The sequence below is a fragment of the Phacochoerus africanus genome, chromosome 14 (assembly GCF_016906955.1).
Source record: "Phacochoerus africanus isolate WHEZ1 chromosome 14, ROS_Pafr_v1, whole genome shotgun sequence".
NCBI lineage: Eukaryota > Metazoa > Chordata > Mammalia > Artiodactyla > Suidae > Phacochoerus > Phacochoerus africanus.
In genome coordinates this window covers 54,520,108-54,537,953 of record NC_062557.1, presented here as the reverse complement: position 1 = coordinate 54,537,953, position 17,846 = coordinate 54,520,108, and the positions used below count along the sequence as shown (strand labels likewise).

The 17,846-nt window shown below is 50.5% G+C and overlaps 1 protein-coding gene across 1 annotated transcript in view; it reads left to right on the top strand.

Moving 5' to 3' along the window:
• The window catches only part of MYH13 (myosin heavy chain 13), a 62,809-nt gene that overhangs the window by 7,312 nt on the left and 37,651 nt on the right, over positions 1 to 17,846 (top strand). The window contains exons 2-14 of the mRNA XM_047756828.1: positions 274 to 488; positions 3,384 to 3,527; positions 3,643 to 3,799; positions 5,765 to 5,792; positions 5,887 to 5,998; positions 7,456 to 7,548; positions 8,953 to 9,016; positions 9,117 to 9,215; positions 9,325 to 9,428; positions 12,710 to 12,848; positions 15,658 to 15,776; positions 16,759 to 16,908; positions 17,024 to 17,194. Of these exons, the coding sequence (XP_047612784.1) occupies positions 285 to 488; positions 3,384 to 3,527; positions 3,643 to 3,799; positions 5,765 to 5,792; positions 5,887 to 5,998; positions 7,456 to 7,548; positions 8,953 to 9,016; positions 9,117 to 9,215; positions 9,325 to 9,428; positions 12,710 to 12,848; positions 15,658 to 15,776; positions 16,759 to 16,908; positions 17,024 to 17,194 (1,584 nt within the window). The 5' untranslated portion in view covers positions 274 to 284. The remainder of the gene's footprint in view (positions 1 to 273; positions 489 to 3,383; positions 3,528 to 3,642; positions 3,800 to 5,764; positions 5,793 to 5,886; positions 5,999 to 7,455; positions 7,549 to 8,952; positions 9,017 to 9,116; positions 9,216 to 9,324; positions 9,429 to 12,709; positions 12,849 to 15,657; positions 15,777 to 16,758; positions 16,909 to 17,023; positions 17,195 to 17,846) is intronic.

The following is a 17,846-nucleotide window of genomic DNA, read 5'->3' as shown; positions in this document are numbered from 1 at the left end:
GCTTCCGTGCCTGGAGCTGGACTAAGATGTTTCCAAGTCAACACTCAAGAGACCCCTCAAATGTTTTTCTTAGAGTAAAATTTTCCCTTTAGCTCATCCCCGCTTGCCCACGCCAGACCCCTAGAACTGGTCCTAGAGTCCTCAAGACCTAGGTTAATCCCAGGAGCTTCTGAATCCAGCGCCCCCTTGTCCGAATGTAAGTAAGAGAGCAGGGCCCACCAGATTCGGGAGCGCTCCCCAGGCTTCAGACTGAGCAGCCCCCCGTCTCCCCAGCCCCTGCAGCCATGAGCTCTGACGCAGAGATGGCCGTCTTTGGAGAGGCAGCTCCCTACCTGCGGAAATCAGAGAAGGAGAGAATCGAGGCTCAGAACCGCCCATTCGATTCCAAGAAAGCCTGCTTTGCGGTGGACGATAAGGAACTGTACGTGAAGGGTATGATCCAGAGCAGGGAGAACGACAAGGTCACAGTCAAGACCCTCGATGACCGGGTAAGTGTTGAGCTCAGATGCCCCTGCCAGCTTGGGCATCCCCACTTTCCTTTGGAGTGTTAGAAAGCGGATGCTGCTCCGTGGGAACCTGAAGGCAGAACAAGACTCTTTGCTCTGCTCTGTAGTGACGCAGCGGGGTGAAAGCTGCCGTGGTCCACACCCCTGTTCCCGTCTCCTTCTCCGAGGGCTTGGGCTTTGTTTTTGTGATGTTTGCTTTAGAGAAAGGGGAAGGTGGTGGTGGAAGGGGTTGAACTACCTCTCCCCTAAGGAGAGAGACGGACGCTGATTCCTGCTAGATGGGTGAATATACCAAATAGAACTTGCCGGGCCGCAGACTGACTTACAGAGGACGCTCCAGAGGCAATGGCTAGTGTGATGCCCAGAATTACAGAGCAATTACCATTCAGTTCAGTGCTTCCTGGACACCCACCACGTCCAGGACAGTGTCCATCACTTTGCAAATAGGAGCAAATCTCAGTGCCTATTTCCCCAAAGTTTACCATCCAGCATATAAATAAAGAGTATACGGCCGTGGCTCAGCGGTTAACGAACCCAACTAGCATCAGTGAGGATTCAGGTTCGATCCCCGGCCTCGCTAAGTGAGTTAAGGATCCAGTGTTGCCGTGAGCTGTGGTGTAGGTCATAGATGCAGCTCGGATCCTGCGTTGCTGTGGCTCAGGTGCAGGCTGGCGGCTACAGTTCCGATTCAACCTTAGCCTGGGAACCTCCATATGCCGCAAGTGCAGCCCTAGAAAGACAAAAAAGAAAAAAAATAGAGTGCATGGCAGATATGAATCGCAGTTCACAAACTCAAGCATACAAGATAGATTTTTTAATATTTTTACTAATTGCTGACTCATCTCTCTACCGATTTTTCTTTTTCTTTCTTTTTTCTTTTTTTTTTTTTTTTCTTTTTGCTGTGGCGTGCAACAGCTTGATGTGGCCTTTCAGTTCCCAGACCAGGGACTGAACCCAGGTCACAGTGGTGAAAGCGCCGAGTCCTAACCACCAGGGAACTCCCTATTATTATTATTTTTTTTTGTCTTTTTTGTAGTTGTTGTTGTTGTCGTTGCTATTTCTTGGGCCGCTCCCGTGGCATATGGAGGTTCCCAGGCTAGGGGTTGAATCGGAGCTGTAGCCACCGGCCTACGCCAGAGCCACAGCAACGCGGGATCCGAGCCGCCTCTGCAACCTACACCACAGCTCACGGCAACGCCGGATCCTTAACCACTGAGCGAGGCCAGGGATCGAACCCACATCCTCATGGTTCCTAGTCGGATTCGTTAACCACTGCGCCACGACGGGAACTCCAAGAACTCCCTATTATTATTGTTACTACTGTTGTTATTATTATTGAACTTAAGCTCTGATTTCAGACTCTTTTCATAGGGTCGGAAAGACATTTTTCCTGGGTTATTATTGAGGTCCCCTCCCCAGAGTTGTGCTACATTTTCAGTAATACCACACAGACCCCCTGAACGATCTGCTAAGAAATAAGTCCCAGTTCCTGAGGCTTTAGGACACACAGACTCTTCCGTCCCCCATGTGCTACTTCAGGTGTCTCTCTCTCTGCGGGTAGGGCCCTGGGGCGGGAGGGTGGCATTTCCTCAAGAGAATTGGTCTCTAAGAAATCCCCTCCCTTTTATCGTTTTGGTAAAACCCTCGAAGCTCCTCTAAGGACTTAGACTTCTGGAAAACAGAGGCGAGAAAGGCTTACAGGCTCCTTCCCTTTTCCGCCCTATTTCCTTCCTCTCCAGAGTAATGGAGAGCCAGTTTGGATGGAGGGGAAGACAGAGAGGGGGAAAGGAGCTAACAGTCTCAAAATGTTGTTCGGATCCAAGTCCAAATGTTTTAACTATTAGAGCAGAGGTGCAAAGACTTCTGGAAGCCTGGAAAAGACAGGAGCGAGCGGAAGTGGGATCACCCAAGAGGAGCGCTTTTTTTTTTTTTTGTCTCTTTTCAGGGCCACAACCACGGCATGTGGAGGTTCCCAGGCCAGGGGTCCAGTTGGAGCTGCCGCTGCAGGCCTACAGCACAGCAACGTGGGGGCCGAGCCGGGTCTTCAACCTACACCACAGCTCAAGGACATGTGAGATCCCTTAACCCACTGAGTGAGGCCAGGGATCAAACCCACGTCCTCATGGATACTAGTCAGGTTCATTACTGCTGAGCCACCGCAGGAACTCCAAGAAGAGCTTTAAAGGTCCCAAGACAATTTCAGTGTAGACATTCCAGCAAAGCAACCCATGTGAGCAGAGGTAGGGAGGTGGAGATGCATGAAATACACTAGCACAGTTCTTTCCAACATCCCAGCTCAGTCTCTCTGCAGCACACACAGAAAATGGGGTAAACAGGGGTAAGCTGCTCTGGGCGTGGCTGTTCCGAGTCCTACCTGGCCAGCCTGAGGCTGAAGGGCTCTAGAGCTTTGCACACCTGTGACCCACGCCTGGCACACAGAATGACGTGCAGGGAGTTCCCGTCGTGGCTCAGTGGTTAATGAACCCAACTAGGATCCATGAGGATGTGGGTTCGATCCCTGGCCTCGCTCAGTGGGTTGGGGATATGGCGTTGTCATGAGCTGCGGTGTAGGTCGAAAACGCAGCTTGAATCCCACGTTGCTGTGGCTGTGGTGTAGGCCGGTAGCTACAGCTCTGATTAGACCCTTAGCCTGGGAACTTCCATATACTGCAGGAGAGGCCCCAAAAAGCAAAAACAAAAACAAAAACAAAACAAAAAGCCATGCTGACCTGGGGGCACCAGAGCAGAATTGGTTATGCAATTTGACCAGAATTGGATGCGCCACAATAGCTCGCACTTTCACCACGCCAGTAGCGTGGGAGTCCTGATCATCAGGTCCCCCACCCACCCCGTGTTTTCCGTCTCCACCACATCCAGACGCTAACTCTGAACAGCGACCAAGTCTTCCCCATGAACCCTCCCAAATTTGACAAGATCGAGGACATGGCCATGATGACCCACCTGCACGAGCCCGCTGTGCTGTACAACCTCAAAGAGCGTTACTCAGCCTGGATGATCTACGTGAGTTCATCCCCGTGGCCTTCCGCTCATGCGGGTCGTTCATGTTTGGAAAAACAGAACGTTACTGAGATCCCCAGCAAATAATTCTATGCCCTTTTGTTTCTTTATGGTACAGACCTACTCGGGCCTCTTCTGTGTCACCGTCAACCCCTACAAGTGGCTGCCGGTGTACAACGCAGAGGTGGTGACGGCCTACAGAGGCAAAAAGCGCCAGGAGGCCCCGCCCCACATCTTCTCCATCTCCGACAACGCCTATCAGTTCATGCTGACTGGTGAGTGATATCTTTAATCCACATTTTGGGGGGCAAGCCTGCAGCATGTGGAAGTTCCCAGGCCAGGGATCAAACCCATGCCATGGCAGTGACCTGAGCCACAGCGGTGGCAACACCAGGTCCTTAAACTGCTGAGCCACCAGGGAACTCCCATATTTGTAAAAACACGTTTTAGGTAATTATTCAAGTCCCTTAACTGGACCAACTCTTAGTTAACTACTCGAGCACCTCACAGGCCTTGGTCATCCAAACGGTGCCATGACCAAAGTGACCTTAGGAGAGGCAGAGGATTTCAGGATGGAAAGCCAGGGGCGCGGTATCTTCCATTACCAGTCCCGGTGCCAAAGCCAGTGCTTGTGACTGAAGCCACACGAAGCACGTGCTTATTTGGGGGGAATGTGGAACACAAGGAGATGCCCTGCCCCCACCTGCAAAGAACCCCCAACACGGGCACGCTGGGAGAAGAGGCTGTATTAGCAGCCACTTAGCAATACAACGTCAGAGACATGGGCCCAGCGACGTGCCTTCTCCTGCCTTCTCGGGCTCCTTTTTCTCCTCCCTAAATTTGCAGAAGAGATAGAGGTGTGCTAACACTGTCAGGCTCTCATACCTCACACCACCTCTTCTGCTCCACTTTCACCCGACTTGGGGCAGAGAGAAGGAGAAGCAAACACGTGAGCTCCAAAGAGGCTGCAAAGGCACCCAGCACAACGCTGCCCAACCTTCAGGCGTTCCCATCTCACATGCACCCTCCTGGCCAATGCTGCATATTTAAGATCCTTCAATGACCGAAGTTATATCAGTTTCAAAAGGAAGGATAATATGCCTCTCAGTATCTGTTTCTTCGGGCTGCCGTAACAAAGTATAACAACCTGGGTGGCCTAAACCACAGAAGTGCATTGTCCCATAGTTCTGCAGCCTGGAGGTCAAGGGCAGGGTTGGTTTCTTCTAAGGGCTGTGAGGGGAAATCTGTCCTGGGCCTCTCTCCCAGCTTCTGGTGGTTTGCTGGCCGTCTCTGGCATTTCTTGGCTTGTAGAAGCAGCACCTGATCAGAGTTCCTAGGGTGGCTGAGCAGTAACAAACCCGACTAGTATCCATGAGGATTCAGGTTTGATTCTCAGCATCGTTCAGTGGGTTAAGGGTCCAGCACTGCCGTGAGCTGTGGTGTAGGTCGCAGACACAGCTCAGATTCCGCATTCCTGTGGCTGTGGTATAGGCCAGCAGCTGCAGCTCCAATTTGATGCTTAGTCTGGGAACTTCCATAAGTCGCAGGTGCAGCCCTAAAAAGACAAAAAACAAGCAAAAAGAGGAAGCACCAGATCTCTACATTCATCTGCATATTGTGTCCTCATCACCCTCCAAATTCCTCTTTTTATAAGGACCCCAGTCATGTGGGGTTAGAGGCCCCCCTATGCCAGTATGACCTCATCTTAACTAGTTACACCGGCAGCAGTCCTATTTTCAAATACAGTGTATTCTGAGACACTGGGGATTGGGTGCTCCGCATACGAGTGCGAGGGACACACCATTCAACCTATAACATTGTTGTAAACGGAAAGCCACTGTCACTTTCCATGAGTAGAAGGTAAAGGTAAAAGGAAAATGCAGGGACAGCAAGTCAGCGTTCAGACATTCTCATTAGAAGGTGTGGCTTCTGACAGGTTCTGGGTCTGAGACTTGCTTTCCGCATTTAAAAGGGAGATAAGAAAGTTAAGGATCTGTGAAGACAAATAATCCTCACCCGGTGGGATTCGCTGTTCACTTCGCATGCTGCCCATGTTACACACCCCACCTTTGGGAAATCCGCACAAATTGTCTCAAAGAAGATTCGACACGTCCAGGTCACCACACTGCTGGCTCCGGCAGAGCCAGATCCAGAACCCACAGGCTCTGCCCATCCCCGTGTTGCCAGATGTGCCTGTTTGTTGCTGACTGATTTCCTTCTGCTGCCCTCTGCCCTTCCAGATCGGGACAACCAGTCCATCCTCATCACGTGAGTAACCAGGGTGTGCGCCTCGGTGACCTGGAGCCCTCCATCCATCCATCCTGCCTGCGCTCCTTTATCTCACTCACTTTTCCATCGGCAGCGGGGAATCCGGGGCTGGGAAGACGGTGAACACCAAGCGTGTCATCCAGTACTTTGCAACAATTGCAGTCACTGGGGACAAGAAGAAGGAGCAGCAGCCAGGCAAAATGCAGGTGAGCAGCTCCCGGCACCTGGAGGCTTGCTGGGATGCGTACGCCTTAAATCCAGGGTAGGTGCCAGGTGCTCAAAGGGCTGAGTGCTCAGCGGAGACGTGGCATGAGGTCTCACCCCAGGGATGTTTCTAGGTCCAGGCAGGAAGCGGGTCCACCTCACAGAATCAGGCTCTAGCATCCCCTCCCTCAGCAACAGCCCAGTGACCTTGAGCAGGTCCACAGAGTCCTCTGCAGAAGGAATGGTTCAGGCCAGTGGTTCTAAACTGGAGGGAACATCAGAACCACTGGGAGGGCTTGGACTGCTGGCCCTAGGCGTAGAATTTCTCATTGAAATGCCTATCTCTGAGTTCCTGTGGTGGCTCAGAGGAAATGAATCCAACTAGTATCCATGAGGATGCAAGTTCGATCCCTGGCCTTGCTCCGTGGGTTAAGGATCCGGCATTGCTGTGAGCTGTGGTGTAGGTCAAAGATGCGGCTCCGATCTGGTGTTGCTGTGGCTGTGGTGGAGGCCATCGGCTACAGCTCCAATTGGACCCCTAACTTGGGAACTGCCATACGCCACAGGTGCATCCCTAAAAAGCAAAAAAAAAGGAAGGAAGAAAGAAAGAGAGAGAGAAAGAAAGAAAGGAAGAAAGAGGAAGAAAGGAAAGAAAGAAAGAAAGAGGAAGAAAGGAAAGAAAGAAAGAAAGAAAGAAAGAAAGAAAGAAAGAAAGAAAGAAAGAGAGAGAGAGAGAGAGAGAGAGAGAGAGAAAGAAAGAGAGAGAGAGAAAGAGAAAAAGAAATGCCTATCTCCCATTCACAACCCTGGCATGTTGCATTTCTATCGTCCTCCCGCTGTTTGTGCTGCTGGTCCAGAGGTCACACTTTGAGAACCATGGGGCTGGACAGTAGTTTCCAAACTGCTCTGGAGCCAGACAGATATGCAGTCATGGAAGGCAGTGTGGTGGTGAAAACTCTATTTTCTATAAGCGGACTTCTAAGTAATAGTTCTCATGAAATATTTTATGCAACTTAAAAAAAATTTTTTTGGAGAACCGCTGTTTATATCCTATGGGGTCACTTTCATTGCTCACATTCTATTTCTACTTCTAACCCCAAATATCTATATAAATGGGTCCTGGTGCATGTAGTAACAGAGGTAAATAGTCTAAAAATCTGTGACTGATAGTGAAATGTTCTCAGAGAAGAAAGGCAGTCTGGGAAATCGAGACGGATTGGAATCTGGAATCTGGTATGGCCAAAAGTCACCTGGATGCTGTGCTAAGACACCGTCTAGGATGTGGCCTTGAGGACTCCTTGGAGGGATGGGGATGGGCCAGTGGGTACCTCTGCACTGGCCACCAGCCTGGCTTGGTCAGCATCTCTCCGAGGGCCCGTCCCAGAGGATTCACACTTGAGAGTCACCAGGAAGCTACTTCAGAAAACAGTCCTCTCTTTTCTCTTCTCACTATTATTAGGGAACGCTGGAAGATCAGATCATCCAGGCCAACCCCTTGCTGGAGGCCTTTGGAAACGCCAAGACCGTGAGGAATGACAACTCCTCGAGATTCGTAAGACTCAGTCCAATTTCCAGCCCCCCCCCAGAAACCAACCCCCCTCCTCCAACGCTGGACATGAGAAACTGCCACATACACTAGATGGCATCCAGGCTTACCTACCCCCAAGCCATTCGGGTCAAGCTGCCCTACCGGTAGTCTAATAGTCTTTGAAGAGTGTGTTGGCTTCTTCCCGACAGAGGGAGGATTCAGCTAACTAACCAACATCCTGAAGTCACAGCGACTCAGATTCCACAAACACAACAAAGCAATGTCTTTATGCTAAAATTCCTCTCTTTAGGCGGAAACATTTTAAGATGCAAAAGTCCACTGAGCAATAGCCACTGACTTATTAGCCATGAAAACTTTCGTGTGAATGTAGTTAGTGGGTTTGGCCTCCTGCAAGTCAGGAGGTGCTGGGAGTAGGAAAACCCGGTGCCAGCGCAGCGCTCACAAATGGGGGAAAGGCTACGAGTGAAGACATCAAAGGACAGGTTCCATCTCAACATTTTGCTTGATATTCGCTCAACCAAAGCGGCATTTGCTTCCGACACTGGCGAATAAACTTTCAGGGCTCTACCTAACTTCACTGGCCAGCAGAGCAAGTGCCCAGACGTACTTCCGTTCATTAAGCAGCTAAAAGTCCTGAAGACCCAACACTTACAATTTACACAAACCTCCACTGGGCCTTCACTAACTGTTCTTAGGCTTCATTCAGAAAAAAACCAAGGATATTACTGACTGCCGACTACATTCCAGAATCTGTGGGTGAACAAGCAAGACAACATTTTTGCCCTCAGACCTGCTCACAGAGTGGTAGAGACCAATGAAGGAGATTACATGAGAAGGTGGTGTATACACACACACACACACACACACACACACACACACACACACACACACCCATACATATACTCTATATAATCCACCTCTCACTCCCCAGAGTGGAGGGAACCCACAGGCTGAGTGGGTCTCTGGGGAGGTAGGTTCACCTGTCCTGAGTGGTAAGGGAAACTGAGGCAAGAAATCTCAGAACCACAGCCAGAGGCAAAAAGAAGTCAGATAGACAGTCCAACCAATTTATCAATTCAAGGGTGTCATGAAGAGTTTGAGCCAGATAAAAACCAAGGAGATGGTCAGGTGAGAGGTGGCCGCAGGCAGAGAAGGGAGAGGGAGGCTCTGGGCACCCCCAGAGCTGCAGGGCAGGGCAGGTGCTTGGGGCACAGCTGCTACCTGCGTCATGGCTGAGCAGGCCTGGGAACTGGATGCCAAACAGACAGAAGAAGGAAGTCCTCATGCTTTCGGGCCTCACCTCCTCCCTGACCCTACACTGCCCCCATCCATGGCAGCACCTAACAAAGGCCGGCTACGGTGCCATGTATGTAAAATAACAGTGTTTGTCAATTCGCCCCTGGGCAGGGGAAGTTCATTCGGATTCACTTTGGAGCCACAGGAAAGCTGGCGTCTGCGGACATCGAAACCTGTGAGTCTAACCACTCTATCTGGCACCTTCAGATCTGGCCACAGAAGCATCACCTGCGAACCTAAAATCAAACTGTTTTTTTTTTTTTTCATTACCTTAGATCTCTTAGAAAAATCCAGGGTGACATTTCAGTTATCCAGTGAGAGAAGCTATCATATTTTTTATCAAATCATGTCAAACAAGAAGCCGGAACTCATCGGTAAGTTCCTTGGTGACGGTTCTCATCTTCCAAATCAGTCACATGGGGGGAACGAAACAGACAGAGGCAGGTGTGTGTAAGATGCCGAAGGCATCTTTCTGCTTTACAGACCTGCTTCTCATCTCAACCAATCCCTTCGACTTCCCCTTCGTGAGCCAAGGAGAGGTCACCGTGGCAAGCATTGACGACAGTGAGGAGCTGCTGGCGACTGATGTAAGCATTTTGTATATTTATTTATTTAAGCATAGACTTTTTTTTTTTTAATTTTTAGGGCCACACCTGCAGCATATGGAAGTTCCCAGAATAGGGGTTGAATAGGAGCTGTAGCTGCTGGCCTACACCACAGCCAACAGCCACAGCAACGTGGGATTTGAGCCTCATTGGCGACCTACACCACAGCTCACAGGCAATGCTGGATCCTTAACCCACTGAGCGAGCCCAGGGATTGAACCCACATCCTCCTGGATGCTAGTTGGGTTCGTTACCACTAAGCCACAACGGGAATTCCCAGCATAGACCGTTGAATTTATAAACCGAGGGGTACCCAGGATCTCATGAGGAAGCTGGGATGCAGAGATGCTCAGTGATTGGGGCCAAGATCTCAGAGATGAGTGCAGATCACATCCCTCCTCCATTCAGCTCCATTTCAGAAGGTTCCAGAAAGGAGAAGATAGAAAGGTTCTCCAAAACAGGCCTTCAGTTCCACTCTCAAGCATTTTAGAGTAAATGTTTGCATGGATAAAGAGGTTTAGTTGGAAGTTTTCAGGGTTTAAAACCATCTACATGGTTCCTTAAGAAAATCTAAGTCACAAAAGACTAAAGCAGGAAAATTTAGCCCCACGCTGAGGCAATAGCTCCTTTCTTCCAGCCACCTGCCACCTTGGGCTCAGGTAAGCACCCACCTTCTCAGCACACCTGTCAGGCCTCTGGCATTTAGCTTTGGGGAGTGTCTTCAGGGTCAATAACTGTGGTTTTAGCTAAATGCATTGAGCACGTACATGTGCTAGGAACTGAGAAAAGAGCTTTGCCTGCATTATCTCATTTAAGCCTCAACAAAACCTCTGCGATGGACACTGCCACTGCCCCTTTTCACATGAAGCTGAGTCTTAGAAAGAAATACACACTATGTTTGCAGGTAGTTTGTAAATGACAGTCTGAATCCAGATCTGCCCAACTCCAGAACGTGAATTTTTAATTAAAATATGCCATCTCAGAGTTCCTGCCGTGGCATAACTGGCTAAGAATACTACTGCAGAGGCTCAGGCTGCTGTGGGGGCACGGGTGTGACCCCCAATGCTGTGGGTTAAAAGATCCAGCATTGTCACATTATAGCTTGTGGCTACAGCTTGGATTCAATTCCTGGTCCGGGAACTTTCATGTGCCGTGGGTGCAGCCATAAAACAAAAACAAAAACCCTCCCAAAAAAAAGCCATCTCCCAGCAATTAATCTTCACCCCTGCTGGCTCCACCCTCATGGAAGCTGTAAAAGGTTTTGATCCAACAGGCCAGGGGCACTGCCCGGCTTCCTGGCCTGCATTTTGTGACATTACCAGGTGATGCTACCTGTTTTAAGGCAAAGCGAAAACGTTCATGATCAAATGAACTTCAGTTTACGTAAGTCTGGCCATTATGTGTTCGGCCAGGTTTCCCCAGCCTTTATCAGTTGATGAGTACAGAGAGGGAGGATTTGTGACTGATGCAAGATCTCCAGCCCCTGGAAATGCCCTCATAAGCAATTCTAAAAGTCCCAAAGGCATTTGAGGTCCTCGCCAAAGAGCGATGCCATCTGGGGGTGCTGTTTCTTAGGAGGGCTAAGAAGCTTCTCCAGAGTGATGGTTAGTGGTCGGATAGAGGCGGGTTGGTCCCCCTGAGTAACTGCATTCTCCAGGAGGGTCGCCAGGCAGTCACCCTTGGAGGGTCGCCAAGCAGTCACACTTTCACCTGCTTGCTTTCAGCGTTTACGGAAGTTTTCTCTCCTTGCCTGCAGTCACCCCTTCCTAGAACACAAATGTGCATCTGTCTGCTGGGGTGGGATACGGATTCAAGGGCTTCAGAATCTCTCCTCCCCTGGGTCTGCTCAAGGCATGGACTCTCCCTCCCACAGAAAGGGGCGCCACTCCAAAATGCCTTCCTCCAATACCATCCCGCTGACATTGACCTAAAGAGTCTGTCCCACCCACTCACCAGACATGTCCACACATTTCCACCCCACCCGTGGGCATTGCTGAGGCTCGGGCTGCAAACCTTGCTATGTAATCATATGTATGCCCTGGAGAAAGATTTTCCAGTTTAAGATTTCCTGTCAAGCCTCAGTGGTTAATGAACCCGAAGAGCATCCATGAGGATGTGGGTTTGATCCCTGGCCTCAATCAGTGGGTTAAGGACCCAGTGCTGACGTGAGCGGTGGTCAAAGACGCAGCTCAGATCCTGCGTTGCTGTGACTGTGGTGTAGGCTGGCGGCTACAGCTCCGATTTGACCCTTAGCCTAGGAATTTCCATGTGCCGCAGGTATAGCCCTAAAAAAACAAAGGACAGAAAAAAAAATTTTTTTTTCCAGTTTAAACCTTTGCAGTAGAACAAGGGGTTATAAAACCAAATTGGCACCAGCTGTAAGCTCTGAAGTGACCCAGCGCCAGCTCTGACCCCCGCCCTATCACGTCCCCTCCTTATCACATCCTGCCTGCAGGACTTGGGGCAGAGTTACTCACCCCCTTAGAACCTCAGTTCTTTTTTATTTTTATTTTTTCTTTTTTAGGGCCACACTTGTGGCATATGGAAGTTCCCAGCCTAGGGTCGATCAGAGCTACAGCCGCCAGCCTATGCCACAGCCACAGCCACAGCCACACCAGATCCAAGGCACATCTGTGACCTACACTACAGCTCATGACAATGAGCTAGCTAGGTTCTTAATCTGCTGAGCCACAATAGGCTAAACCTCAGTTTTTCATCTGGAAATTTGGAAAAATCTGTGCACCTATAAGGTTTGCATACGAACTTAATGAGACAAGAGGCAGATGGTGCTGAACCCCCAGCCCAGCTCCTTCCTCGTTTGAAAAATGGTATCTTCCCTCCCGGTTCTAATCTTCTCCAGTGCCATATTATCTCCCTGGGGGAAGACACTGGAATTCTTGGATTGCATGCCAAACTCTCAGGCTGTTGGATCGCGCCCAGGAGACCACCCCCTCCCAACCTCACACAAGGGTCCCCAGGGGACTTGTGCAGAAGCCAGGGCTAATCCATGCAGTGGGAAGGATTAAATCTGTGCTCACTGGAAGGAAGAAAACAGACTGTTGACAGTTTCTGCCCATAGTCTCCATCCACCCACACAAGTACATACAATTGAAGAAGTGGTCTTTAGCCCCTCACTGACCACATCCCACCTGTCATCCACTTATCGGGGTTCACTGTCTTGCGTGCTATGTGACATGCCAGGGAAAAGCTGCACCTGGATCCCGGGGTCCTGCTGTGACAGCTGGCCTTTTTCTAATTCCCAGAATGCCATTGACATCCTGGGTTTCAGCTCCGAGGAGAAAGTTGGGATCTACAAGCTGACTGGTGCCGTGATGCATTATGGGAACATGAAATTCAAGCAGAAGCAGCGGGAGGAGCAGGCAGAGCCCGACGGCACGGAAGGTACCACATCTGGGAGGTGGGCCAAGGTGTGACTCTACACCTGGGTCTGTGGGTGGCCTGGGTACATGAGAACTTTGTGCTCCGCTTGAGGGCTGCCCTTTGAAAACTGTACAGACTGAACTGGGGTTGTCCGAAGCCTCTGGACATGCCCTGGGGCAGTCCATTCACTCGGTCAAGGAATCCTTGAGTGGAGATTCCTGGGGAAACCAAGAGCATCTTTCTCTTAAATGAGTAGCCCCTGTCCACGCTCTCTCACCATCAGTTTACCTGTTATTTTAGAGTGGACATTTATGAAAAGATCTGGTGAAAGGGAACTTTACTTACTTTCTGTGCATATCATACCCAGATTACTGTCCTCATCACGGGGCCTAAAATGAGAAGTTGGCTAAGGCAGCAGTTAGGTCTCTCCCTCCCATTGCTCTCTCTTCCCCCACCCCAACATCTATTGAACTTGACCCTGAGCCAAGGACTGGTGAACCAGTCTTCCCCCCGCCCCCGTGACTCCCACCTGGACGATCTCGCCACCTGCCTCTGCCTCATCTCAGGAGGCCTGGAAATGGAGTCAAGGGCAGGACCCATGGCCACACGCCTTCCTTCTCAGGCCTCCCGTCTCTCCCAAGCTCCCTGAGGAAAGAGCTGGTTTCTCCCGAATAACATCCGTGATGACATCCCCACACTGTGTAAAGCATGTGTCTTGCACCTCAAATGATAAAAAGAAACAACAGCCATAGATTCAAGGCCAGGAAAATAGACTCATGATTTTATCACTGCCCATAAAGGCTCTCCTGAGGAGGTGAGGGTGGCCCAGGATAATCTCTCTTGTTAGAAACTCAAAGCCACCCAATTAGGAACCTTATCATAGGGATGATAGCCCATCGTCTTCACAGCAAAAACCCCCCCCCCCACCACAAGACACACTCGAGTGGAGGGGATTATACAGGAAATGTGCACTGGCAGGACAGCCTCCTGGTGGTACGTGGGACTAACAGGGGAGAAATTCCAAGTGCTTAGAGCAGGAAGCACTTCGGATCGGGGCAATCACGGAAGGCTTCCTGGGGGAGGTGGGGCCACTGACTTGGACTCTGAAAGGTGGGTAGGATTCGGAAAGGTGCAGGGGAGTAGAAAGCCCAGGCAGAAGAAACACACGGAGCAAGGGGCTCAAAGGAAGGACTGTGACGGGGACAGAGGAGCACAGGTTGTGGCCCCCTTCGGCTATAGAAGAGGATGTGTGTGGCGGATTAATAACAGATGGGAACTGGAAAGCGGCTATTTTGGCATCAGTTTGGAAAGGCCAGGAGTGCCAGGATAAATGGTTTAGAGTGCATGTGACAGGCCCCAGAAGCCATGGAGGCCCCCAAGGAGCAGCAGAGTACGGGTGACAACCTGGGATTACTCTGTCAGCAGTCAGGCCGGCCAAGAGTGTGGAATGTAGGGAAAACCACGTCGGCCTCCTCGGCACGGATGGACCCCACAGACGTACATCGCAGGGAGGTCCCAGGCCCTTTTCCAGCCCTGGCAGCCGTGTGTTCAGTGTTTAGAAGCAGAAAGAGCCTGGCAAAGGGAAATGTGTGGCCATACCCGGGGCCTGCGCACCTCTGATGATGCTGCCAACACAGGCCAGCGTTTACTGAGTGCTTGCTGTGCACCAAGCCTGCTTCACAACCACCCAGGAACATGGGTACCGTCCCTGTCCCCCAGTCGACGCGTGACAAGACCGAGGCGTAAAGAAGCAAAGCCCAAATGTGAATGCAGGCTCCTTACCAGGTTACTGTGCCACAACTATTAGAAACAGTGGAGGAGTTTCCCACCGTGGCGCAGGCGCAACAGGATCAGCAGCATCCCTGCAGCACCAGGACGCAGGTTCAACCCCTGGCCCAGTACAGTGGGTTAATGATCCAGTGTTGCCACAGTGACAGCGGAGGTTGCCACCATCGCTCAGATCTGATCCCTGGCCCAGGAACTCCATATACCATGGGGCGACCAAAAAAGAAAAAGAAAAAGCAAACAATGGAGATGCAAGCTATTTTGGCCTCTTATGAAGTCCTTAAACACAGCCCTGAATTTTTATTAACTTATCTTCCCAACCAGCAATGAGGTGATGTCCAATCAAAGAGAGGCGGTCCCTGGGAAGCAGCATTTCTCACCCCTTTCGATGAGCTCAGCTCAGGCAGCCAGGTCTATCTCAAGGTCAACTGGACTCCTAGGGAACTGTAGGAAATAGCCATTATGCAACTGCCCTGGACCGTCACCAAACACCTGCGGCAGGGTCAAGGTTTGCACGTCTCTCTCGGCTCTTAGAATGGCACCTTGCATACATTGGGAAGGTGCTTAACCTAGATCGGTAACTGTCCAAACGGTACCTCCTTTACTCACACACCATTTCGTTGTATTATCAGACTCTATGCTTTTTAATGAAATGTAATCATCAGTAGGTCAAGATCGACCTATTTTTTTTTCGCGGGGTTCTGGGCCATGTGGACATCCCAGGGCCAGGGATCAAACCCACACCGCAGCAGCAGCTTAAGACACAGCAGTGATATCGCCACATCCTTAACCTACTGTGCCACAAGGGAACTCCTCAACCTATTATTAAAGATTGCATCTAGAAGGCAAATTGAAAGTTCTCAAAAGCCCAGGACCGGGGATTATGGGGCTGAGACTACATCAGAGGCGTCCAGCCCTGGGGCAGGTAGGACAACATGAAAACATCAAAAAGGATTACAGAAAGTATTTCTGGGAGGACCCAGGGCCTGATTGGATATTTTAGCAGCTGCTGACTCGTGTGACACCATTTCTCCTCTTCCTTCAGTGGCTGACAAAGCTGGGTACCTGATGGGTCTGAATTCTGCAGAAATGCTGAAAGGCCTGTGCTGTCCAAGGGTGAAGGTTGGGAACGAATACGTCACTAAGGGACAAAATGTCCAGCAGGTAAGGGGGGTGCTCTGAATCCAGTCGACGCAGGTATTTTGCTATTTTAACCATCATCCTAAAGTTCCCTCAGTTGCAGGTATAGAAAAACATGTGAAACTGGAGTTCTCATTGTGGCTCAGTGCATTTAAAATCTGACTAGTATCCATGAGGATGTGAGTTTGATCCCTGGCCTCCCTCACTGGGTTAAGGATCTGGCATTGCCACAAGCTGCAGCGTAGGTAGCAGATGCAGCTCAGAGATAGCGTTGCTGTGGCTGGGGTGTAGGCTCCAGCTGCAGCTGCCATTCGACTCCTAGCCTGGGAACCACTCTGTGCTGCAGGTGTGGCCATAAAAAGAAAGAAAAAATACATGAAACTGGCTTCAGCATGAAAGAGGAATTCATTCTTAGACCTCAGGGGTAAACTCAAGGACTCAAGGAGTGCCTTGGGCGCCATGAGGGTCTAGAGCCAGGAAGTGAAGAGCCCTCCAAAGACAGGCAGTCTCTCTCTAGCTCCTTCTCTGGGGCTCCGTGGACTGTCTTCTCTCTCCTGCTCGGTTGTGTTCTCCCTAGACAGACACTAAGCTTTCTCCGCCTCTCCTGCCCGTGGCCGCTCTAGGCTCCCAGGTTTACATCTCTGTGGTCTCACCCTGAGACTGAGACCAGCATCTTTTGATCCCAATTCCAAATTCTCAGGAGAGACACTCTATTTAACCCAACTTGGACCAAATGTCCACCTCTGGTTCAATCAAGTGTGGTCGGAGCTCGAGGCATGTGTTCCAACCACGGTTGTTAGAAAACAATCTTTGTAAATGGGATAGACTTCATGCACTGGGCAGATGCCTCAAGACAGATTTAACACGAGGTTGAATTCTATGCACTTGCCAACCTCCAGCTGCTTTTGACCGTCAAGACGTCAACATCATATGTTTCAACTTCATGTGTTTTAATACAATCGTAAAAAGAGTAATTTGAGGATTGAGTGGACGGTGCCTTTTCAAGGTGACCAATGCAGTGGGTGCTCTGGCCAAAGCCGTCTACGAGAAGATGTTCCTGTGGATGGTCACCCGCATCAACCAGCAGCTGGACACCAAGCAGCCCAGGCAGTACTTCATCGGCGTCTTGGACATCGCCGGCTTTGAGATCTTTGATGTGAGTGGTTTGGATAAATGGCCTCGAAGGGCCCTTCCCCTTTGGGGCTGCTTGGCTGCATTGCCACTAGATTTTTCCACACTCATTCAAATTCTTTGGTATTTGAAACACCCAGTTCAACAGCCTGGAGCAGCTGTGCATCAACTTCACCAACGAGAAACTGCAGCAGTTTTTCAACCACCACATGTTCGTGCTGGAGCAGGAGGAGTACAAGAAGGAAGGCATCGAGTGGACGTTCATCGACTTCGGGATGGACCTGGCCGCCTGCATCGAGCTCATCGAGAAGGTAGAGAGATGCTGCCCCCTCCACCCCCCCCCGAGGACAGCTCCTCCTCGGTGGGACCATCAGGTCTTTGCTCTAACTCTTCCCTGCTAATAGACTGGTGTCCCTAACCCCACGCTCCCAAACTGTGAGCCGTGATAGCTGAATCCCCTTATACATACAGGCTTAAGTATTTAGAAAGCACTCAGAATCTATTCAGACACTGAGAAGGGGTGTATGGGGTGGTTAAGATCCAAGGGCTTAGTTATCTGCAAGAATGTGAATGGAGAAGTTCTCCTGTGGCTCAGTAGGTTAAGGATTTGGCATTATCACTGCTATGCCTTGGGTCACTGCTGTGGCACAGGTTTGATCCTTGGCCCGGGAACTTTCACCTGCCATTAGCATGGCCAAGAAAGAAAATATGAATGAAACCCAGGGGCTGACTGGGCATTTCACACATGTCCAAAGACCCAAGGAGGAGGGACCATGGAGCAGGGGGCTTTCTGGAGGACTGTTACTATGAAAACAGCAGATGACATTAACTTTTTTTTTTTTGTCTTTTTGCTATTTATTGGGCCGCTCCCTCGGCATATGGGGGTTCCCAGGCTAGGGGTCGAATCAGAGCTGTAGCCACCGGCCTACGCCAGAGCCACAGCAACGCGGGATCCGAGCCGCG